The 24636-nt window shown below is 36.3% G+C and overlaps 2 protein-coding genes and 1 long non-coding RNA gene across 5 annotated transcripts; 2 read left to right on the top strand and 1 right to left on the bottom strand.

Annotated features, from left to right (window-relative positions):
- The first annotated feature begins 1824 nt into the window (after nucleotides 1–1824).
- LOC140831024 (RNA-binding protein Y14A-like) lies at nucleotides 1825–5152 on the top strand. The gene is made up of 4 exons (XM_073194705.1): nucleotides 1825–2133; nucleotides 3288–3424; nucleotides 3681–3826; nucleotides 4532–5152. The coding sequence occupies exons 1-4, from the start codon at nucleotides 1863–1865 to the stop codon at nucleotides 4575–4577; spliced, it is 600 nt and encodes a 199-aa protein (XP_073050806.1). The 5' UTR covers nucleotides 1825–1862; the 3' UTR covers nucleotides 4578–5152.
- Nucleotides 5153–6737: 1585 nt separating this feature from the next.
- Nucleotides 6738–14282, top strand: LOC140831022 (ABC transporter G family member 15-like). Of its 3 annotated transcripts, XM_073194703.1 has the most exons (10): nucleotides 6738–6890; nucleotides 6984–7258; nucleotides 11371–11450; nucleotides 11560–12021; nucleotides 12118–12240; nucleotides 12467–12598; nucleotides 12774–13058; nucleotides 13158–13430; nucleotides 13667–13774; nucleotides 13908–14282. In XM_073194703.1, the coding sequence occupies exons 2-10, from the start codon at nucleotides 6994–6996 to the stop codon at nucleotides 14280–14282; spliced, it is 2103 nt and encodes a 700-aa protein (XP_073050804.1). In that variant the 5' UTR covers nucleotides 6738–6890; nucleotides 6984–6993. The 3 variants fall into 3 exon arrangements, with proteins under 3 accessions (XP_073050804.1, XP_073050805.1, XP_073050803.1); XM_073194704.1 differs by having other exon boundaries at nucleotides 6808–7258; nucleotides 13900–14145; XM_073194702.1 differs by having other exon boundaries at nucleotides 6809–7258.
- LOC140831023 (uncharacterized) lies at nucleotides 14121–16507 on the bottom strand. The gene is made up of 4 exons (XR_012117761.1): nucleotides 16160–16507; nucleotides 15948–16042; nucleotides 15321–15428; nucleotides 14121–14295 (listed from the first exon to the last, which is right to left on the bottom strand). It is a non-coding gene; the product is annotated as an uncharacterized lncRNA (long non-coding RNA).
- Nucleotides 16508–24636: the final 8129 nt, after the last annotated feature.

Raw genomic sequence — 24636 nt, 5'->3', positions numbered from 1 at the left:
AAGGACCAAAATTAACTACTTTATCTTAGAAGGGTGTATTTATTTTAGATTTTTTAAGATTTTATTGAATTTAAAAAGTCCCAAATTTGATGTTATTTAAATTAAATCAATTTTCACAGACATAATAGTTTGATTAAATCTTTTTAGCCATAATTTTCACAAAATAAGTGTTACATTGGGCCGAATATCGAGTGATAATTGGGCCAAAAGATACTGTCCAATCGATTTGACGTACGAGTCAAACTTTGACCCACTTGAGATTAATATGCCTATGCCCCTATATATATTTGGGGTCCACATGCCGTCCACGTAGTCTATTTAAAACCATGGCTAGATTTAAATCTGTACAAACTAAATGATAATCATATTCTAAATTTTTCTTTATGATGCAATTCCAATAAGAAAAACGTTTCTCAATGGTTGATATGCAATATAATTGATTACATTTGACAGAACAATTGAAATATGGTGACTGAGCTGTTATATAGTTTAAAAGATTATGTTAGTTACGTTACCATCAACTGTAACTTTTGGTAAAACGGCGCGCGCTCGATCCTACAATTTGTATCAGAGCCGATATCACGAGTTATATTTTCATTGATTGCAATATGAGTGCTATTATTGAGAGAGAGATTTTTTTGACGTAATAATTGTCTCTACTCGTAGAGCAATTAAAACATAAAGTGAAATATATACAAACACAAGCCATAAAATAAGAATGCAAATAGCATCACTCGTTTGACATATTTTGGAATGTCTAACTTATAATGTAACGATGTAAGTTGAATATTTTTTTACATGCAAACTAGAGACCAAATGAAAAAGGAAAGAACAACGAGAGTTTACCTAATGTTCATCGAAGAGTAGCGGATGTCAGTTTCTACCTCATACAAAAATAGACAAGTCCTATTTTCTAAATCAAATAATGTAAAAAAAATAAACATAAAATGTATTTTTTATGGACAGTGCAGTCATGTCTCCATCCAATAAATTCTCCTTCAAATTCATCCAAAATTTTGTGCAGTGGGTCTTATATGTTCCATGATAAAATTTTTTTAAAAAAATAAAAAAGTTTCGCTTATATCTAAAGCCCATATACGTTTTCGAAAAGCCCAAATTTGAAGAGATAATCAGTTTAATATGGCCCAATAAACTCATTCAAAATTCTGGATGGCCCGGCCCAACTTTATAGAGGCAACAATTATAGATGAATACTATCTATATTATGTTATTAAGTTTGAGACATTTAAAATAACTAATTTTTGATGTCATGGTTTGTTTTAATAATTATATATATTAATACAATATTAAAAATTTAAGGCAAGTTACATAAAATTCAGTTGACAAGACATTGTTTTATTAGTCGCTAAGTTATATGTTTAAATCTTACTCTATTTTTTATTCTTTTTTTTATTTATATATTAAAATTGTAGTGTCACTATTTTTTATGAGACAAAAACTTGTGTGAGACGGTTTCATGGGTCGTATTTTGTGAGATAGATGTCTTATTTGGGTCATCTATGAAAAAATATTACTTTTTATATTAAAAATATTACTTTTTATTGTATATATCAATAGGGTTAACCTATCTCACAGATAAAAATTCGCGAAACCATCTCCTTAAAGATTTACTCATTTTATAATTATATTTTGATTATACAATGCACATTTTTATAATTATATTTTGATTACACAATGCACATTTTTATAATTATATTTCGATTTTTATTTAAATATAAATTAAATAAATTATAAAAAATACTATACAAATACTTACACGTCCGTCGGTGCACGAGAAAAAAATAAAAATTCATATACAGTAAACCTAAATCAAATTCAAATCCCTAATAGTGCACATTTCGATGGCGAACATCGAAGCGGAGGCGGTGGATTTCGAGCCAGAGGATGACGATCTCATGGATGAAGATATGGGGGAAGGTTCTCCGACCCGTGGAGCAGCCTCAATCCCGCGGCTGAAGTCCGCCATCACCGGCGGAGGCTCATCTTCAGCTCCCAAGAAGACTAAGGGTCGCGGCTTCCGCGACGAGGCTGCTGCTGAGGCTGACCGAAATGCCCGAATGTCTGCCCGCTTCGACTCCATCGACTCCGACGGCGGTCCTGGCCCCGAACGATGTCAGAATATCTGATTCTACTCGTTTTTAGATATCATTTCCTTTTTTTCCCTCCATCTTGTTTTTTCCTTTGTTTAATTTATCCTGCTGACGAGCCACCTTGTTTTTGTATGGTCGAATTGATTTAGTTTATATTCGTGGGGTTTTGAGGGGCATATTCTCTCTAGGTTTAGCTGTCTTAAACTCCGTAGGAACTTTGATATGAGTGAGCCCAGTAAATATCTGAGCAGCATATTTATTTATTTTCGTTTTTGGGTGCTATTTTATGATTTTCCTGTAGGTTGTGTTTGTGGAGATGGATTTAAAGTTCATGATTATAATTTTTTTGTTTTATTGTTTACGATGAAATATTAAATTTATTTGTATACTAGTAAGATAAAGTATAATGGATTCAAATGATAATATTATTTGGTGAACTTGAAATACATTCTAATTAATATAAAATGCTATAAAAATATGTTACGAGAGAATTTGAAGATTATGGTCTTCTTTCACTAATCAACAAATATATATTTGAAATTTATCGATTATAAATGCATCAATCCAAACGCAGCCGTAATGTATATGTTGATTCTTTTATGTAATCTGTATTCTATATTTTCTCTTTTATCCAAACCAGTGAATTGTAAAGTGCATAAATAGGAAGAGTTTCAGGTTTTTCATTTATAGGTGGGTACTTAATGGAGGGTTAATAGAATTAAGAAAACAGGTCCAAATCATTGTTTCTTAAGCTTTTGTTGTTTTGGTGAAGTTGTATCAAACTTTTTGCCTATACCTATTAGCTCTTTTTTACCCTTTTTATATTGGTTAAAGAATTGTTTCTTCAACTGAATTAATCTGAGATATGGACGCTGAGAGAGTGGACTTATTTTTCAATCAGTTTTCAGGAGCGATTTGCTAAGAATAGGTGATATTTGCAAGTACTGAAGAATATGGTTGGCTTTTGAGAGATGAAATTCTTAAATTGAAAATTAATAGCATTAAATATTGAAAGTGGGTTAATTTATTGCCTCCCTTCCTGATGTAAATGTTTCCTACTACTGTCACCTCAACAGTATACTTTCACTATTGTATTGTATTACTAATTTTAAAACTATTATTGGTGTACTATATCAAAGACTTGGCTTATGTTCTAATGTTGTTGTACTTGTCCAGCAATTGAAGGATGGATTGTTCTTGTTACTGGAGTTCATGAAGAGGCGCAAGAGGATGATTTACAAAATGCTTTTGGTGATTTTGGCGAGATTAAGAATTTACACTTGAATCTTGATCGACGCACTGGGTTTGTCAAGGTATGATGAGTTGTAATTTTGTTGAAAGCTTAGTTAGTGTATTGTCATACACTCATACAGCTGAATTATTTCTAGTAACTGATCTGTATACTTTGATGAAATGGATTCTTATAGTATCTGGAACTTTTAATACTATCAAGATGTTTTCTTGAGCTTGTCCGTACCAAATAATATGGTCCATTTTGTTTCTCTGCATGATGAATCTTTCTTTTAGGTGCTTTCTGTTAGCTAACCAAATATGCTCATTATTTTGCAGGGTTATGCACTTATTGAATACGAGAAGTTTGATGAGGCTCAGAGAGCTATTACAGATATGGATGGAACTGAACTTCTGACACAGCCCATAAATGTTGATTGGGCTTTCAGCAAAGGCCCATTCAGGAGGAGGAATTTGCGAAGGAGGTAAAATTTCAAAAAGTTACTGTGAATTTGTAATGGTCGATGTTGGCGTTGTCAATGTTCAAACTCTAATTCATGTCAAAATAATGCACATTGTTGTAGGTAATCTGACTGGAGTGTTCAGTCACTGTTAGACAGTTTTTGAGCTATTTAATGAGGGAAATATTGTTTTTTGATGTTCCTTATGGAATACAGCCTGGATGGGGACCCATTCTGTAGGACAAAAGACCTATCAATGTTGGAAAATAATGAAAGAAGACTGGAAAGGATTAGAAAAATCAAGGACCTTAAACTGCTAAGTGTTAACCCTAGTATTAACTATTCCGATCACTTACCTGAAAATTGTCTTATTCTTTTCCATAAGTTTGCCGGATCAATGCTTTGAAAGTTCTACTTGTAAATTAACAACTCTTGATGTATGCTATCAACACTATTTGCATGGAAATGATCCTGCGCGAGATTTTCCTTGGGCCATCTAACCTACTTCGTGTGCACCTTGTGAAAGTATAGATATGCCATTATTTGCATTCTGGTTTAGTCTTCTGGCTTGCTTTGTAGCAACAATAGTTGAAAGTTCACTGTAGAAAGAGCACCCTCTGATTTAGAAGCTTCAGAACAAAAAATTGCACCAACTTTGATCGCTATTTTCTTGTTGAAACATTCACTCCTACATATTTGAAGTCACCATATTAACCGTATCTTTTTCAGATCACCTCGAGCTCACCGCTCCAGAAGTCCTAGGAGAAGGTTTTGATGTTCACATGACTTGGCATAGCGTGCTTTTGTTTTTTCGGTTCGAGTCAAGAGACGACTGATGTTATGGGTTTGATGCTAATAGATGACTATTATATATGATTGTTATTCCTACAATAATACTTTCTTTTATTTCCCCTTGACGAATACCGGAGAGCCATGATCTTCATCCACAAGTTTCTCTTAATGTGTAACTAAAACATTCTCTAGTAAAGTTTTATGCAGACCTCATCTCCATATAGTTCTACCATTACGATAATGCGACTTGGCTTCATCATCCTTTCCCCTGTTCGACGACGGTGATGCAGGGATGTGATGTTTTATTCCAATTGGGTTAAATCGCTTTTGCCGCCCTTGGTATAAGGGTCGTGCAAAATCTTATGGTACCTACCAGGCTACCACTGACACGGAGAATATCCAGCCGGCTAAATGTTCTTGCATTCGGTATAAGTGTCCTAAAAAGTCTTGTAGAAATCAGTTTTAATTTTTATTTTTTCAATCTCAATATATACATATAAATATTGAATTTTGGTCCGTAGAAGTGTTTAGATTATGTTGTTTTTTGTTTCTTGTTCATTTCTGGTTCTTTACTGTGTTATATTTGAAAAATCATTTGAATAATATTGTTAGCATGTGCTTGGATATAGTCCTTGAAATAATATATCTGTACTTATTTAGATAATTTTAATAAAATAATTTCAAATTTATTTCCTATAAATGTAGTTTTAATTATAACATGTTTTAAATACATCAAATTATTGATATAATTTGAAATTTAAATGATGCGGAACGATATCATTCTTGTCGGAGAAATCGTAAATTGGTGCTGCCATTTCTATAACGAGTTATATATTTTTTTTCAATATTTTCATTCGAATGCAATCTTAATTTTCACATATATATATTTATATTTTGAATCATAAAAGCAAAATTCGAATATTGACATGATTTAAAGTAACTCATAATTTAGGATCCCAACTGCCGATATATTTAGGCAGAGCCAAGGTTGGGATTTATGCATAAAAATTCACGTGAGATCGTCTCACAAGTCAACTTTATGATATGGATGTTTTATTTGGATCGTTAATCAAATTTTTTTTTAACGCTAAATATATTACATTTTATTGTCTAAATATGAGCATGATTGACATGTTTTACAACTAAAATTTCGTGAGATCATCTCATAATATATCTATTCGAATTTATGAGGTGTCAAAGAAAGTTGTCTTCCCTCTTAAAGAAAATTAATTTGTTTTGCATCAACAATTAATTATACAACTAATAATTTAATTGTAATTGTGTTTCGTATGAACACCTGTTGCCCAACTAGTTATCAACTCCTAATAGTGTCAGTAATCTTAGGGAGTTGCACCATTGAATGCGACAGCTCAAATTGCTTTAAAATTGATGTCTTTATAAAAAAAAAATTAAAGTTCCCGTTCGGTTTTCAATCCAAATCACACCATTTATGTGTCATTTTGTTAATTGTCATTTTCATAATGTATTACTAAAAATTATTTTTGAGAATATTTACTTAACAGATAAATATTTTTGTTTTATGATCTTTTTACTTAAGGTGAGTTTGATACAAAAATTGTAACTTAAGATATTAAATAATTTAAGCTTTTTTGAGTGTTTTAATTAAAACATGTTGAATCAGTTTTGACGTTTTGATTAATGTAAAAAATTGTATTTATTTTTATTTTTATATATAAATAAAACTGAAAACCCAAAAATCAGAAATAATCAGCTTCTAAAAAACACTCGATTGATTGTCTAATAACAAAGTTTTCGTCATATTTAAAAAGTTCCCGAAAAAATAATATGCTATAAAAAGAAATATTTATCAGTATTAAAATTCTCAATTATTCACACACACACACACACACACACACACATATATATATATATATATATATATATATATATATATATTTATTGATTTAGCCCCCAACAAAACAATTATACTAAAATGAGTACAATAAAGAAGTTACTATGATATTGAGTGAGAAACGAAAGCGTGGACGTGAAAACAGAAAATGGACGTAGACATGCTGCTGTCTTTGTAGGTTTGTACAAAGATTTCAATTTTTTTGGGGTTTCAATCTTGATTATGGTTCAATCCAACTGCGAACCATATAATTGGGACCCCATGCATTGAATTTCTTGACCCCTTCCCTCAATTTCGTCATATAATTTCTCTCTTTTATAATATCGAAATTAAGTAAGCCATGCATTCAAATGAATGCAGGAAATTTCACGCACAAATTGTCAATACCCCGAACAACCATTCATCTCTTATATAAATACGGAGGTGGGTTTTGTATTTCAGCCAAGAAAATGAAGTGAGGGGACAAAAGTTTTACTTTTTTGGTGAATACAGTTGTTTTTTCACGCACTGGAGTAGATTGGGCTTGATGATGGAGATAGAAGCGGCGGGTGGTGGTGCGGATGCTGTGTTGGGTGGTGCTTCCGGCGGCGATGTCGAGATGGGATTTCTGCGCAGTGGCGGCGAAGCTTATTTGGTGTGGCAGGAGCTCACGGTGGTGCTACCCAACTTTGGGCAGGGGCCGACGAGGAAGCTGCTTCATGGGCTAAACGGGTTCGCAGAACCTGGTCGGATCATGGCCATTATGGGTCCTTCGGGTTCTGGCAAATCTACCCTTCTTGATGCTTTAGCCGGTATTTGTTTTCAATGAATTCGTAATAAAGGAATTAGAATGTGTGTCTATATATATATATATATATATATATATATATATATATATATATATATATATATATATGTTCAGCAATATCCAACTAAAGAACTACACCAAACTTCGATGTATTGTATTTGGTCTTTGTTTTTTCAAGAAACCAGAAATTTTATGTCTTATAAAATTTTTGGTTAAGTAATTTGTGTGGGTTGATCATGGTATTTGCCCAGCCCTAATGTTTGCTTAAGATAAAAAGGCTACTAGTACGACTCTCCTTATAACAAGCAAATGACACGTTGGTTTTTACTCGTTTGGAGGGGACAGCAGGCTCAACGATATGAATGAGTTATTGTGCAATAATGTTCGCCATCTCAAATTCAAGTAGGCCACAATTCAGCGCTAAATCTACTGACTTCAATGGGACAATATGTTAGTAGTCTCACATCGCTTTGATAAATTTTTTGAGAGTCGTATATATAGACTTGGATAATCATCTTTACTTGAGCTAGTTTTGGAATTGAGTTAGAGCTAAGTCTCAATTTTAACATAGTATCAGAGCGTAGGTTCCACCGTAGATCATTTATAAAATTCACGCTTTTATTCTTGGGCTTGATGAGCCACATCGGTTGGATAAAATACATAAGAATTAAATATATGGTCTTGGATAATCCTCTTCCTTGAGCTAGCTAGTTTTTGGGGTTGAGTTAGGTCTGAGTTCTAATTTTAATACAATCTACACAGAATTGCTCATTATTGTTTGTTTTACTTTAACGTTCTCCATTTCGGATTAATATTTAATTTTGTTGTCAATGGATCTACAAAAAGGGGCTTGCGGTATTTGGAACTTTGAAAAACAGTGGGTTGTGTTAGATAATACAATATATTACAATATAAAGTAGTTAGGAGAGTAGGTTTACAGTTAGTTTACGGTTGAGATGAAAAACACTATGTAACAAGAACTCAAACGCATATTCTTCAGTTAGGAAATATACATTTTCTTCTCTTCCGCAATATGGTATCAGAGCTCGGGTTCCACCGTTATGTGTTGTTGGACTGTCTATAATTAGGCCACCCGTTCTGCCCATAATTGGGTCATTCGTAAATTCCACGCTCCAGATGTTCATTCCTAAGCGTGAGAGGGGTGTGTTAATTGTCCCACATCGGTAGGATAAATAACCTGGGAGTTGCATATATTGGCTTGGACAATCCTCCCCCATTGAGCTAGCTTTTGGGGTTGAGTTAGGTCCAAGTTCCAATCTTAACATGGTATCAAAGCTGTCACAAGTCAGATGCTGTCCATGTGGTTACCCGGTTCTATAGCATGGTTGAAAATCAATTTCAGAAACGGATCAAAGTCTTTCGCACTGATAATACCAAAGAACTTACATTCACTGAGCTGTGCCAAGCCAAAGGCATTTTACGTCAGTACTCATGTGTACAAACCCCTCAAAAAACTCGGTGGTTGAAAGGAAACATCAACACCTTCTCAACGTGGCTCGGTCACTTCTTTTCCAATCTCGGGTACCCAAGAAGTTCTGGGGTGAATGTGTTCTGACTGCAACCTTCTTGATCAATAGGGTACCATCACCGAGAACCAAAAATAAAGCTCCATATGAGCTTCTATATCACATACCCTTTGATTACTCTACTCTACGTAACTTCAGGTGTCTTGCATTTGCTTCTACGTTGGCTGCTCACCGTGATAAGATATTTCCTCGAGCATGCCCATGTATCTTTCTGGGATATCCCTCAGGCATAAAAGGATACAAATTACTTAGCATAGACACTCAAGAAGTATTTATTTCCAGGGATGTTATCTTTCACGAGTCTACATTTCCATGCCATTTGGGCAAATCACACCCAAACATTGATCCTTTCCCAACTGTGGTAATGCCAAAGGATTTAGATTCACCATGTCCTGAGATTCCATGCACAGAGGATATTGATTTTGAACCAATACAAAGGGCCAGCAGCAATGACCAATCCACTACCACGACTCGAACTTCATCCAGAGTCACAAATCCTCCATCATATCTCCGTGATTATCATTGCAACTTGCTGCATTCTTCAGCACCACTGATCTCCAAGTGTCCCTATCCACTAAGTGCTTACGTCTCTTATGATGCTCTATCTTAGCCCTATCGAAATCTGGTGCTTAATGTCTCTTCCCAATTCGAGCCCCAATTTTATCATCAAGTTGTCCACTTTCCATAATGGCGGGATGCAATGAAAATTGAACTTGATGCCATGGAGGCTAACAACACTTGGAGATTGATCCCTTTACCCCCCCGGGAAGCATTCCATAGGCTGTCGTTGGGTCTACAAGATCAAGTATACATCAAATGGTTCTGTCGATTGACACAAAGCACGTCTTGTGGCTAAATGATACACTCAACAAGAGGGTATTGATTTCTTTGAGATATTCTCACCAGTTGTCAAGTTAACCACCATCAAAGTTCTCCTCGCACTTGCTGCCAGCAGGCATTGGTTTTTTACGCAACTGGATGTCAATAACGCATTCCTCAACGGTGATATTTTGGAAGAAGTTTACATGTATATGCCTCTTGGATATACTAAACGCGTTTCTCAACATCCTAAGTTGCCTAAACTTGTTTGTAAACTTCATAAGTCAATTTATGGACTTCGTCAAGCCTCTCGCCAATGGTACTCAAAATTTCCTCAAGCATTACTTCAATTTGGATTCTCTCAATCTCAGTCTGACAATACCTTATTCACAAAAGGGCTAGGTTCCTCCTTTGTTGCCTTACTTGTCTATGTCGATGATATTATCATCGCTGGGCCATCCGCTCACATAATCCAATCCTTAAAGACCTTTATTCAGAGTCAATTCAAGCTTAAGGATTTAGGATCACTAAAATTTTTCCTTGGTCTGGAAATCGCATGTTCCAAGCAAGGAATTTTTTTGTCACATCGGCATTATTACACCATATTCAGAACCAGTTATTACATCGATGGAACCTCGTTTACATCTGAACTCCAATGATGGTGACCCCCTTGAAGACATATCATAGTATCGTCGTTTGATTGGAAAGCTTTTGTATCTCACCTTATCTCGACCTGACATTGTTTTTGCCGTCCACAAACTCAGTAAATTTGTTTCGAAGCCTCGCACACCGCATATGCAAGCTGTCCATCACTTGATGCGTTATCTCAAGGCTGCTCCTGGTCAAGGCATTTATTTTCCAGCATCTTCTTCACTTCAGCTCAGGGCCTTTTCCGATGCTGACTGGGCTTCCTATGTGGACACATGATGATCCACCACTGGATATTGTGTCTTCCTCGGTGATGCATTGATCTCATGGAAAGCTAAAAAGCAAAGTACTATTTCAAGGTCCTCGACAGAGGCCGAATATCGTGCTTTAGCAAGCACCACAAGTGAAGTGCTTTGGCTCAATCAATTACTCCGTGACTTCCACGTTGCCACACCTACACCAGCCACTATATTTTGTGACAATCAGTCGGCCATCCACATTGCTCACAATCCGATCTTCCATGAGCGCACTAAGCATATCGAGATCGACTGTCATTTCGTCCGGAACAGAATAGCAGATGGTGCGATCAAATTACTCCCTATTAGATCAAATCTTCAACTTGCGGACATGTTCACCAAACCTCTACCGTCTACCACTCTTTCCACTTTACTCTCCAAGATGTCTGTCAAGAATATATACAGTACATCTTGAAGGGGGGGGGGGGGGGGGGGGTGTATTACATAATACAATATATTACAATATAAAGTAGTTAGGAGAGTGGGCTTACAGTTAGTTTATGGTCGAGATGAAAAACACTATGTAACAAGAACTCAAACACATATTCTTCAGATAGGAAATATACATTTTCTTCTCTTCCGCAATAGTTTGTGTAATGTTGATAGCGAGGAAATTACTTTTCATTTTTTGTAACTTTATCAAATGTTGTAGAACATCATCAAGAATGATAAAATTGCCAATGTGTGCCTATACAAGAATAACATCGTCGATAGCGAAACGAGCCCATATTCATTTGTAGGGAAGAATTTTGTTTTTGTTTCGATATAATTTCTTCATTCACTAATATGATCAGAGCTTATGACAGGCAGATTGTCAAGAAATATCGTCATGACAGGAAATATTCTTCTCAACGGAAAGAAGCAAAGACTGGATTATGGTGGTGTTGTAAGTATCCTCATACCCTATGGGATAAAATTATGAGTTTTAGCAACTTTTGTTCCTGATATCTCTGCATTACAATGATCAGTGATCAATGAATTTACACTATTTCCAGGCTTATGTCACGCAAGAGGATGTTTTGTTAGGGACTCTTACACCAAGAGAAACTTTAACATATTCAGCTCATCTAAGGCTCCCGGCCGCGATGACTAATGAAGACATTGAAGGGATAGTTGAAGCAACAATTACGGAAATGGGGCTTCAAGATTGCGCGGATCGGCAGGTTGGGAATTGGCAGTTACGAGGGATAAGTGGTGGAGAAAAGAAAAGATTGAGCATCGCCCTTGAAATTCTAACTCGACCCCGTCTACTCTTTCTTGATGAACCTACCAGTGGACTTGATAGTGCAGCAGCTTTTTTTGTAATCCAAGCCATTAAAAATCTTGCTCGTGATGGGAGAACGGTGATCTCATCTGTTCATCAACCGAGTAGTGAAGTGTTCGCTTTGTTTGACGATCTATGTTTGTTGTCAGGGGGAGAAATAGTGTTCTTTGGAGAAGCAAGAATGGCTGTAAAGGTATTATCATAGAATGAATGTATTGAGATACCATGATTCATTTACTATTTTCAATTAATCTGATCATAATATTCGTTATGTTATTTTACTTTTCAGTTTTTTGCTGAATCAGGGTTCCCCTGTCCAAGTAGGAGAAATCCTTCAGATCATTTCCTGCGATGTATTAACACAGATTTTGATATCGTGACAGCTACTCTGAAAGGTTCACAAAGACTTCGTGTATGGATCCAGTACCACCTGTCTTGTTGTTTACTTAGGTTGAGTTGGCTAGTTGATTTTTTACCAGTTTCTGTTGGACATGCAATCACGTGGGACAAAATTTAAGCTATAGTCTATCTCAAAAATTCTTGTGGAACATATTTTATGAAGTTACAAGGATTTAAAGAGCAATGTTATGATACTGACCATACTTCGGAATATTTGTCTTATACCTCTTGCATGACAGGAAACACACACAACATCAGATCCTCTGATGAATTTGGAAACTGCTGATATCAAATCAATGCTTGTTGAGAAATACAGGTTCTCCGAGTATTCAAGAAAGGCGAGATCGAGGACTCAAGAAATCTCTGCAATTGTAAGTTTTTCGAAATGAAGTCTCTGATTTGATGGGGATTTTATTTGTTTTTCGTGGCAGAAGAATTTAAGACACTCAGATATGTAGCTAAGAATGGCTTGTTTTCTTCTGTTTTGTCTAGTTTAGTATACAATATAAATTGATAATGCTAGAAGAATATTGTAACAAATCACAGGAGGGACTTGAGATTAAAACAGTTAAAGGGAGTCAAGCGAGATGGTGGAAGCAGCTTTCAACATTGACACAAAGATCATTCTTGAACATGAATAGAGACATCGGATATTACTGGGCTCGAATCGTCATATATACCATTGTTGCTCTTTGTGTCGGCACCCTATTCTATGATGTTGGAACCAGTTATACCGCGATCTTGGCTAGGGGAGCTTGTGGCGGATTCGTCATAGGTTTCATGACCTTTATGTCGATAGGAGGATTTCCATCATTCATTGAAGAAATGAAGGTTTAATAACAACATGTGTAAGATTTCATAAAAATAACCTAGTTCAAGAAAGGACATATAGAGATTCATCAAGTTTTATTGTTTTTCTTGACCAAACAGGTCTTTTATAAAGAAAGGCTTAACGGATATTATGGCGTGGCTGTGTTTATATTGTCGAACTTCTTGTCTTCATTTCCGTTCTTGGTTGCTGTCTCTGCCATTACTGGGACGATCACGAACTATATGGTGAAATTTAAGCCAGGATTTCCTTCTTATGCCTACCTTTGTATGAATATTTTTGGATGCATTGCCATGGTAGAAAGCGTAATGATGATCGTAGCTTCTCTGGTTCCCAACTTCTTGATGGGGATCATAGCCGGAGCCGGAGTTCTTGTAAGTAATCCCATGTAAAAGCAGGGGCTGATCCATAGGTTGCATGTAATTTCGAGATCGTCGAGTTTTATACCCTCAAAATTCATGGGGTCACCCCATCTCTTTCTCTAGTTCCATCCTAATCTCATCCCTTTCTTCCGATTTCTCGGATCAGTCCCTGATATAAAAGCTTCCAAAGTCTATATAACTCTTCTTAGTGTATTGCCTCACTTTATCGTTATCATGTATTCGTACAGGGGATTATGATGATGACCGCTGGATTCTTCCGTTTGCTACCAGATCTTCCCAAGGTCATTTGGCGCTATCCAATTTCATTCATCGGCTTTGGTGCATGGTCCCTGCAGGTATTTTCCACATTTTTGAAAATCTAGTTCCTCTAGGAGTTCGTTTGATCGTAAAATTTGGACATTCTCTAGCTGTTGCAATTCATACTTCATAAATGAAAAAAAAAAATCGCTAACACGGTGAGAAATGCAGGGGGGAATGAAGAATGGCATGCTTGGACTCGTGTTTGACCCATTGTTTCCCGGTGACCCAAAACTAACCGGCGAATATGTCTTGCAAAACATGTTTGGAATATCGCTGGACCATTCGAAATGGTGGGACTTATTTGCGCTATATGGCCTTATCGTAGCTTACAGGTTCGTGTTCTTCCTCATTCTCAAGTTCAAGGAAAGAGTCGGCCCCCTTTTGCATTCGCTCTATACCATGAGAACCAGGTATCACTTGAGTAGGCAGCTCTCGTTTCAGAAGAAGCCACGGGTTCTTTCCAATCGGCATCAAAACGTTCGTTCACTGTCGTCTCAAGAGGATCTCAACTCTCCTATACCGCAGGATCAGCGATGCATATAAGCCGCGTAAGTTGCTGTTACATATATCAATGAAACTCAGTACATTTTATGAGATTCTTTCTTGGTTAAAAGAATAATGCCATCAATTATACTCGGACATACACACGGTTTGAAATAGAGGGTGTCATAGTAAAAATTGTGCCATATTTGTGATGAAAAATTATGTTACACTTTGTTTCAGACTGACGTTTTCTTGAATTTGTGGGCAGTATAGCTCTGTATTTTTATTTTTACTTTTTTGACTTATACTGAAACGACACTAAATATTTAAAATTTAAAATGAGTTTATAATAGAATATAATGGACTGCTCGTAATAAGACGACGAATACAAAGTAGTTGCTATAATACAATCACGTGGGCCCGAGCTCGGAAAGTGATACTTTCGCCTTATACCAGAGGGACAAATTTACGCCTATCTACTCGTGTCTCTATATCCTTAGATATGAGGGGCCCAACCCCATGCATCAGGAATCTAAAGGATTTTTTTTTTTTGATGTTATGAAATGAAGATATTTGAAAACATGAGGGATTTTCAAATTCCCAAATTTAAATTTCATAAACATTAAACAGCAAAGTATTTGAAAATACTAAAAATTAAAAAATTATAAATGTGTGTTAAGTATGTTATGTAAAGGGGAGGAGATCATCGTTAAAATCCCAACTCTTAAATGTGAAAAACAAGCCTTCTTATTTTGCTATAAAAATTGAAATTGATGCTAGATTAATAATACAAGTAAATTGAAATACTGTTTAATTTCAAACTTTAAATGATTCACTTTTTTGTTGTAATTTTTTTCCCCATAAATATAAAATACCTACAATGATCTATTTCAAGTATGTTATTTGTGAAGTCTTGAAAAATTATGGCACAATTAAACACAAAAATTCGAAAATCCCAAGGGACACAATCAGCTAAATAGGAATGAACCGAAACAACATTAAGATGATATTATGACATTTAAAAGAGTTTGAACACACAGCACTTCAATCCTATTCTTTGCCTACAAAGAGTGGCTCAAAGACAAGAGGAAAGCATACCACAATCGCTCCAAAAACTTCATATTTTCGAGCACCAGCTGCCAAGGGAGGGACGAAGTTTTGCATCATTTTCTAGCTAAAGTGCTGCCAGAATATCGAGTCGAAGTTCTGTCCAAACGTTGTCCGAATTTGAGCGAAGTTGTAACCATTTTTGAGCCAATATTTTTGCACATTTTCAATCAAAGATCATGCAGGTGGGTTTATGTTTTAAAATGAAAATGTATGTTTTAAAAGCGATCATTGACAAATCACAATATGATTATGCGTCACAAGCTTACTCATCCTTACATTCTCTTCATTTAGGTTTAGGGCATCAATAGTTCAATGTTCTTTCATTTCATTATTCATTTTAGTCTGCCAACATATCATATAGCTGGTTTTCCATCTAATCCATCATGCCAAAACTTCAAAAGTTTCAAACTTTCTTTCAAACACATGATGTGCAAAACCTTCAAAGTTCCTTTCAAATTTCTTGATATCATTTTGATAAATATTCATAATTCCTTTCAAATGACATATATCATATTTAAATTTAATTTCCAACATTATTGAACACATATATAAATAAACATGAAATTTCTTTTTATTAAAGCATTTAAAAGGAACTATGATTCGAAAAGAACTCACCATATATCATATGCCTCATGTGAGCAGCAAGGGAAGGATTTATCTTACAATCCCAGCTGAAGAACGATATGGGAATTGATTTGCTTGCTTCTAGGCTGTGAAAACCAAAATAATTAGATCAATATCCTAATTTGTGAAAATGAATTTCAAAACTCATCCTACCTTCTCAACTACACCATAGGAGAGAAGAATTCTATCAACTATTTACATACCTATTATGGAATTTCCGTGTAGAACCAGGATATGCATTCAATTTGATGAAGAACTAGTTGTTTATGGGGGTGATTTTTAGCTTCAAGGATGAAGAACCCTCATTTCTCCTCTCAGTTTTTGGTTCATGGAATGAAGGAAATGAGGAGTAAATTTGAAACCATCATATTTTAATTTGTTAAAATGTGATACAAAGGTGTCGGGCGCGGGTGCACCTATTTTCTAGCGCGGGGTTGCTCAATGTTCTGTCGCAGTATATTAAGAAAGCCTTGGAGCACTGGTGCACTTGCTCTTCAGCGTCAGTCCACTCTTTTGTTCTGTCCGAGACTTTTTTTTTTTTTTTTTCCTGAATTCATAAAAGTGGTCAACATAAAATTTTTAAATCCGTATCTGGGCTTTCATTTGGTTTTGATCTCACTCAATTCGAATATCTTACAAGAAAGTTATGCATATTCTACTAAACTATGTCAATGTAGTAACGACAATACATACGACATAATTTGAGAGCATTTGTGTCTTTATTTTAAAAAGATTTTGACAAAACTCAAAAAATAAAAGTTGTAGCCTTATATATCAGCTTTTTAATTAAATTTGTTACTAATACGCAAGTTATTATTCTAGAGACCATGACCGATGTCTCTTATCTATTACATCTCAACATACGTGATACCCCGGGATGTCTCGGGTCATGGATGGTGCCCGGGATGTCCCGCGCCATGGAGCCTATCCATGGATAGTGCCCGGGTCTGGGTCGACATCCGAATCATAAGATTGCCAGAGACGAGGAGAGTACGACTCAAAGAAATTCATGGAGAGCCAGTCAGTCAAGAGGTCGGGTCATAAGAGCACCCGAGACATAATCTCCCCGGGACGATGTATGCCCGAGCCCTCGTGAGAAATCCCGAAAAGCATTTTACCCAGACCACTTTGATATGAGCACCGCATTTAATTGCGCCGACATAGTAAGGTGTGTGCAGCCGACCTATCTCTGACAGTAAAATAAATGGTTGACAAAATCAGATGGGCTAGATGTGACTAGTATGAGATTTGACATGACAAAACAATAGGGTATAATCAGCCGCCCTACTATAATTAATGCTCAACACAAAGAACGAGGTCATCATTGCATCTCCTACTATAAATACCAGGTTTATTCTTTACATTTACTCTCTATTCACACAATGAATGCTCTCATTTATTGTGTATTTACTATCCTTCTCCCACACCAATCTCACAACTATCACTTGATTACATTGGTTTCTTGCTTGAGTTCCTCACTGACTTAAGCATCAGAGTGATCACGCCGGACACCCCTCTGACGCCCATTCACGTGATTATTTTCTTGTTCGCAGATCTCTCAACTCACTCAGGGAGGAAAGAAGTTCAGTTCAGACATCCAACTCATATTTCCTTCAACATCTTGATAGCAAATCCAGCAGAGTACCCGACCCGACTCGCTCCTTTTCACCCTGGTTGCATCATTGTCGCCGTCTGTGGGAAATTTGAGTTTTAAGGCGTTGATATGGCTCCTACCAAAAGAACAAATTAAGAAGCTTCCCAGATCCAGGAAGAGAACAACACTCGTCTTTCTGGTGTAGGTAGCCTCCCACCTAATGGTCCCCAGCCCACCATCCATTTAACTCCCGAGGAGTTGACCAAAATTGTAGCTGATGCTGTTAAGGACAGCCATGACAAAGAAGACCACTACTCATCATTCCAGTCACCCCGAGCAGCAACCCGAGCATCCGCAGGAGGAAGAGAGAAGGGAAGAGGAGAGGGAGTCAAGTGCGGGTTTTAAATCTCTTACTGTGGCCGAGGAGTTAGAAGAATTGAGGAAGAAGGTGAAGGTGCTAGAAGGGCAGGTTGGTTCTAAAATTAGTGCTCAAGTTGTAAAGGGCTGTCCATTCTCCGATGTCATTGTCCGGGAACCACTTCCCGGGCACTTCAAATCAGCCAAAATCAAGGAGTATGACGGGAGTTCTGACCCTGAAGAGCATCTTGTTCGCTTTGAAAATATGACCATGTTGCATTGCTATGGGGACCAGATCAAGTGTAAAGTGTTTTTAACTACCCTGGTCGACTCTGCACAAAGATTGTTCGAAGGGCTGGCACCGCAGAGCATTCATTGTTTTGAAGACTTTCAAAAGGTATTCTTGCATCAATTCAGCAGCAGCAAGAAATACAAGAAAACTGCCTTCAGTCTATTTGAAGTAAGGCAGGGTCGAGATGAAACTCTGAGAGCTTACATCAAGCGATTTAATTGAGTAGCTCTGGAGGTTCCCGCATGTGCTCCAGAGACGAAAGTCACAGCCTTTATGCAAGGATTGTGGGAGGGAGATTTTTTCCGATCCCTGACCAAGAAATTGCCCGGGAACTTCGAGGATCTCTTGTCCCGAGCTGAGAAATACATCAATATGGAATATGCGGAGAACCAAAAAAGAGAAGCCTTGAAAAGAACCAGAGGAGACCGTGTTGTCAAGCCCGAGGAGAGAGTTTACAAGAAAAGTGGTCCAGGGCACTTCTCTCACGTTCCTCTGAGAATTGCCCGGGATCGAGAGATTCAGATGCAGTCAACAAGCCCGCTTCCCAGTCCATGAAGGGCGCCAAAACCAGCTTCCCGCCTGGCAAGAGGCACACAATACCATGAGACATAGGAAGGAGTTTAGCGTCTACTGCAGCACTCTCTATCGAGATAGTCAGACATCCACTTGTTGTTCTCGCGCCCGCCATAGTCCCAAAGTCACAGACTCCGAGTGGAAGCAGAAAGGAGGAAGCGAGTTCCGGGAAGATGGAGTAGACAAACAGAGAGGAAGGACCCTTCCCCGAGCCGAGGAGTAATTAAAAATGATTTCCGGGACGGTCCACAGATGGGCTATTCCAATCGAGCTAGGAAGGCAAGAAGTAGAAGTGAGGGTTTTTTTAAAATATTATAAATCAATAAATTTATTGTAAAAATATGACAAATTGTAAGGTTTTATAAAACTAGTACAATCCGGGACTAACTGTCCCGGATTCATATTTTTTATTTTATATTTTTTTAAAAAAAGGAAAAGAAAGTTGGGGTACGGATTTTTTTAAAAAAATAAAAGGGCGATTGGCGACGTTTTAACCAAAAACCGTCGCTAAGGACAAATCCGTGAAAACCTGTCACAGATTCTAAGAAGCCGTGTGTGTTTTCTTCAGTGTTCTAAAAATACCCTCCTAGGTCTGCCTAGGCGCTGAGAGGTCCAAAACTGCCCCGATTTTAGGCTAGTCGAAACTTCTAGGCGCCACCATTATCGGCGCCACCTGGCGCGAAATCCGCCTAGACGATTTTACAATTAAAATATTAAGACAAATGTTGAAGATGTAAGGGAACTTCACGAAGAAGAATTTATGTTGGATGAAGAGGAGGAAGAAGCCATGGATTTTGAGTTTGAATCCGATACAGAAGAAGTATTGGAAAAATATGGAAATGAACTAGAATAGTTAGATGTTTAGGTTTAATATCAATATATTATGTTGGAAAAAATGTTGAACAAATTTAATTTTCATTGTACAACAATTGTAGTAAAGTAGTAAACTGATGTGGATGATTCATATATAAAAATTTATTAATATATATATTTATTATTACAATTTTAGATTTTATAATAATATATATTTCATATACTAACATAATACTCATGAACCACATAATGAATTTAAGCTTAAAAAAAACCGCCTAGGCCCCGCCTAGTCGCCTAGGCGCTAGGCGGTAGGTAACCGCCGCCTACCGCGTACCGCTTTTTAGAACACTGGTTTTCTTCCTTTAAGTACAAATGCAGGTATTCTTTCCATCATCGTCGAAAATAATTGTTCCTCATATTCATTCTCGCAACTTATTTCTTTCATCCGATTTATATGTGCAAAATCCATCTTTTCTACTTTGATCATATATTAATATTATTTTGTTGATTTTATCGTCAATTTCATTTGAAGAGATACGAAGATGTAATGTTTAATGTTCCTCATATTCATTCTCGCAACTTATTTCTTTCATCCGATTTATATGTGCAAAATCCATCTTTTCTACTTCGATCATATATTAATATTATTTTGTTGATTTTATCGTCAATTTCATTTGAAGAGATACGAAGATGTAATGTTTAATTTCGTTGATAATATTATAATTATATATTAAGAAGTAATTTTTTTTTTATAATACATGTCATTTATTTCAGATATTAGCATCATCCGTTGATATTATTACAAGTTTCGTATAATTACGTCTGAGAAGATAATTTAATTAATTTTTTAATGTTTTGTTTGTATTATTTATATTATAAATGTAATTATAATTTTGTTCACTAAAATTATATGATTAAGTATAATTTAGTTAAATAATATATTTTTAATGTTAATCGTGATACTAAAAAATAGTTTGAATATTAAAAAAATAATAAATATGGTACCTGTAATAAACAAGAATTATTAATAAATACAAAATTTTAATACACAATTTCGTAATTACATTAATAACTTCACATGTTATAGTTTTTTTATTTATAATTTTTTTTAAAAAAAGCCCGTTAACAATAGTTATAATATTAAATGTATTATTGGAATTATAATATTGTAATTTAGAATTGTTCGAATAATAATAAATATAATTAATTTAATTATAATAACTATATTTACGTGATATAATATTATATCTACATTAATTACAATAATTACAATAGTTATATTTAATTTACGCGATATAATATTATATCTACATTAATTACAATAATTACAATAGTTATATTTAATTTACGCGATATAATATTATATCTACAATAATTACAATATTTAATAACTATACTTAATTTAATTACAATAATTATATTTACTTGATATAATATTATATTTACAACAATTACAATAATTTTATTTAATTGTATTATAAATTACGGAGGTTAAAATTAGAATATGTATATAAAATACAATAATTATACTTAATTGATATAATATTAATTATTTTATTGGAATTAGAATATGTATATAAATTACAGACTTTATATTTACGTGAAATTTTATGTATAGTATATGTATAATTATAATATTAATTGTATTATAAATTACAGAGGTTAAAATTACGTGAAATTTAAAACTTATTCTCAATATACTTTAAAAATGTAACAAAATACTTTATAATTTCATTAATATTAAGTACACTAATATTAACTCATTCTTATATTAAATTAAATTGTTTATATACGAAACTTGTAATAATATCAACGGACGATGCTAATATCTGAAATAAATGACAAGTATTATAAAAAATTACACAAAAAAATTACTTCTTAATATATAATTATAATATTATTAGCGAAATTAAAAATTAACTCTTCGTATCTATTCAAATGAAATGGACGATAAAATCAACAAATAATATTAATATATGATCGAAGTAGAAAAGATGGATTTTGCACATATAAATCGAATGAAAGAAATAAGTTGCGAGAATGAATATGGGGAAAAATTAATTTCGACGATGATGGAAAGAATACCCGCATTTCTACTTAAAGGAGACACGGCTTACGGATTTGCTTTAGCGACGGTTTGTGGTTAAACCGTCGCCCATAGCGACAGTTATTGTTTAAACCGTCGCCAATGACGACGGCTTATTGGCGACGGTTTTGCACAAATCGTCGCCGATCTCCCTTTTAATTTTTTTAAAAATCCGTGCCCTCACTTTCTTTCTTTTTTTTTTTAAAAAAAATAAAAAATATGAATCCGGGACAGTAAGTCCCGGATTGTACTAGTGTTACAAAACTTTACAATTTGCCACATTTTTACAATAAATTTATTAATTTATAATATTTTTAAAAAAAAACCCAGAAGGGAGTGCTTGGAGGTTGATGGGAGTGGGAGAAACGAGCCAGTTATCAGCTTTGGCCCAGAAGACCCCAGGGGAGTTAGTCTACCCCACAATGACGCTCTTGTCATCCAAGTCCGAGTGGCTAATTATGATGTATTAAGGGTATTTGTTGACAATGGCAGCTCTGTCAATGTCATTCTTTAAAGAGGCATTGGTCCAAATGGATTTGCACGAATATCAGTTAGAGGCGGTTGAGACTACCCTGTTTGGTTTTGCTGGATATGCCGTGTACCCTGAGGGGGAAATCACCTTGCCACTAACCCTGGGAACCGGGAACTTGAGGAAAACTGTGATGACAGTCTTTACAGTGGTGGATGCCCCGTCCTCATACAACATCATCTTGGGGAGGCCAGCTATGAATGAGATGAGAGCTGTGGCTTCCACTTATCACCAAAAAATTAAATTTCTAGTACGAGGACGGGTCGGGGAAGTCAAGGAGACCAACCTTCCTCTCGGAGATGCTATGGAGAATGTGTGTAGATTTCAGGGACCTGAATAAAGTCTGCCCCAAAGACTGTTATCCACTCCCTCGGATTGATCAGATGGTGGATTCAACCTCCGGATCCGAGTTATTAAGCTTTCTAGATGCTTATCAGGGATACCACCAAATCCTCTTGGCTCTTGAAGATCAAGATAAAGCCAGTTTTATCACTTCCGGGGGCACTTTCTGCTACGTTGTTATGCCCTTTGGATTGAAGAATGCTGAGGCCTACATACCAACGTTTGATGAACCATGTTTTTCAGAAGCAGATAGGTAGAAACATTGAAGTATATGTGGATGATATCTTGATCAAGACCCGGAAAGTCTCCTACTTCATTGATGATCTGGCTGAGACCTTCACTACTTGGAAACAATATGAGATAAAGCTCAACCCGGCCAAATGTGTATTCGGGGTTAGGAGTGGAAAATTCTTGGGTTTCTTGGTAACTGATAGGGGAATCGAAGTCAACCCCAAAACAAATCAAAGCAATAATGGACATGTCTTCCCCTCAATCTGTCCGGGTTGTGCAAAAATTAACCGGGAGGATCGCGGCCCTGTCACGCTTCATCTCTTGGTCTGCTACATAGAAGTTATCCATTTTTCTAAGTTTTAAGAAAAGCCCAAAAATTCGGCTGGGATCACAAATGTGAGCAAGCTTTTCAAGACTTGAAGAAGCATTTGGCTGAAATGTCTATTCTGGCAAAACCCGAGCTCGGGGAAAAATTATGGATCTATTTATCCGCCACTGAGTTCGCCGTTAGTTCCGTGCTTGTCAGGGAAGAAGGAACTGACCAGAAGCCAGTATACTATGTCAGTCATACCCTTCGAGGGGCGGAATTGAAATATAGTGAAGTGGGAAAAATAGCACTGGCCCTGGTGATGACTGCCCGGAAGTTGAGGCCTTATTTTCTCTCACATCCCATTGTGATCATCACCAATTCTCCACTCGGGAGGATCATGACACACGCTGAAGTCTTGGGAAGAAATGTTAAATGGACTATAGAGCTTGGGGAGTATGACATTGAATATAAACCTCGAGTTGCTATTAAGGCCCAAGCATTGACATACTTCTTAATACAAATGATTCAACCGGGAGAAGAAGAGGTATGGAGAATTTTTATTGATGGTGCATCGAATTTATCAGGATGTGGAGTGGGGGTGGTCCTGATTGCCCCATCAGGAGAAAATATCAAGCTGGCTCTGAGAATCGACTCCAGGGTCACCAATAATGATGGGTTGCAAGCTGCCCGGGAAGTCGGTGCTTCCTGGGTCATTATTTATTCTGACTCTCAATTGGTCACCCAGCAAATCAAGGGAACATATGAGGCCAAGAAAGAAAAAATGCTCAAGTATTTGAGACTCATCACAACCCGGGCTTCCCCTTTTACCGATTGGAGCATTGAACAAATTCCTAGGGAGGAAAAAGAAGAAGTTGATATCTTAGCAAAATTAGCTGCTTCCATGTTAGATATAAGAACCCGGGAAGTGCTCTGTTTTACCCGGTTATTACTCTCCATTGATGAAGAAGTACCATCTGCTCGAGAGAATTCGTGGATGACCTCTCTTATCAAGTATATAGTCCATGGCGATCTCCCAGAAGATCGAGCCCGGGCTGCGAGAATAAAAAAAAGCACCCAGGTTCGTCTTTTTAAATGATGTTTTGTACAAGCGATCATATCAAAGCCCTTTGCTCAAGTGCTTATCATAGAATGAGGCAGAGTATGTCCTCCGAGAAATACACAAAGGGTGCTGTGGTGAACACCTCGATGGGACTGCCCTGTCTCGGAAAACTATATTGGCCGGATTTTGGTGGTCCCAAATGAATTAAGATGCTGCCTGAGTGTTTCAAAAATGCAAGGGTTGCCAACACCATTCAAATTTTCATCATCACCCAACTGCTAACATGCAACCAATCTCAACATCATGCCCTTTTGACCAATGGGGGTTGGATATTGTGGGCCCCTTCCCCATAACCCTGAGCACAGAAAAAATTCCTTCTTGTGGCTGTAGATTATTTGTCCAAGTAGGTAGAGGCCGAGCCATTAGCCAAAATTACTGAGGAAGAGGTCATGAAATTTCTCTGGAATAATATTGTTTGCAGATATGACATCTC

The sequence above is a fragment of the Primulina eburnea genome, chromosome 4 (genome assembly GCF_022965805.1).
Source record: "Primulina eburnea isolate SZY01 chromosome 4, ASM2296580v1, whole genome shotgun sequence".
In the NCBI taxonomy this organism is placed as follows: domain Eukaryota; kingdom Viridiplantae; phylum Streptophyta; class Magnoliopsida; order Lamiales; family Gesneriaceae; genus Primulina; species Primulina eburnea.
Note: the sequence above shows the minus strand (reverse complement) of the source record. Positions and strands in the feature narration are given on the sequence as shown.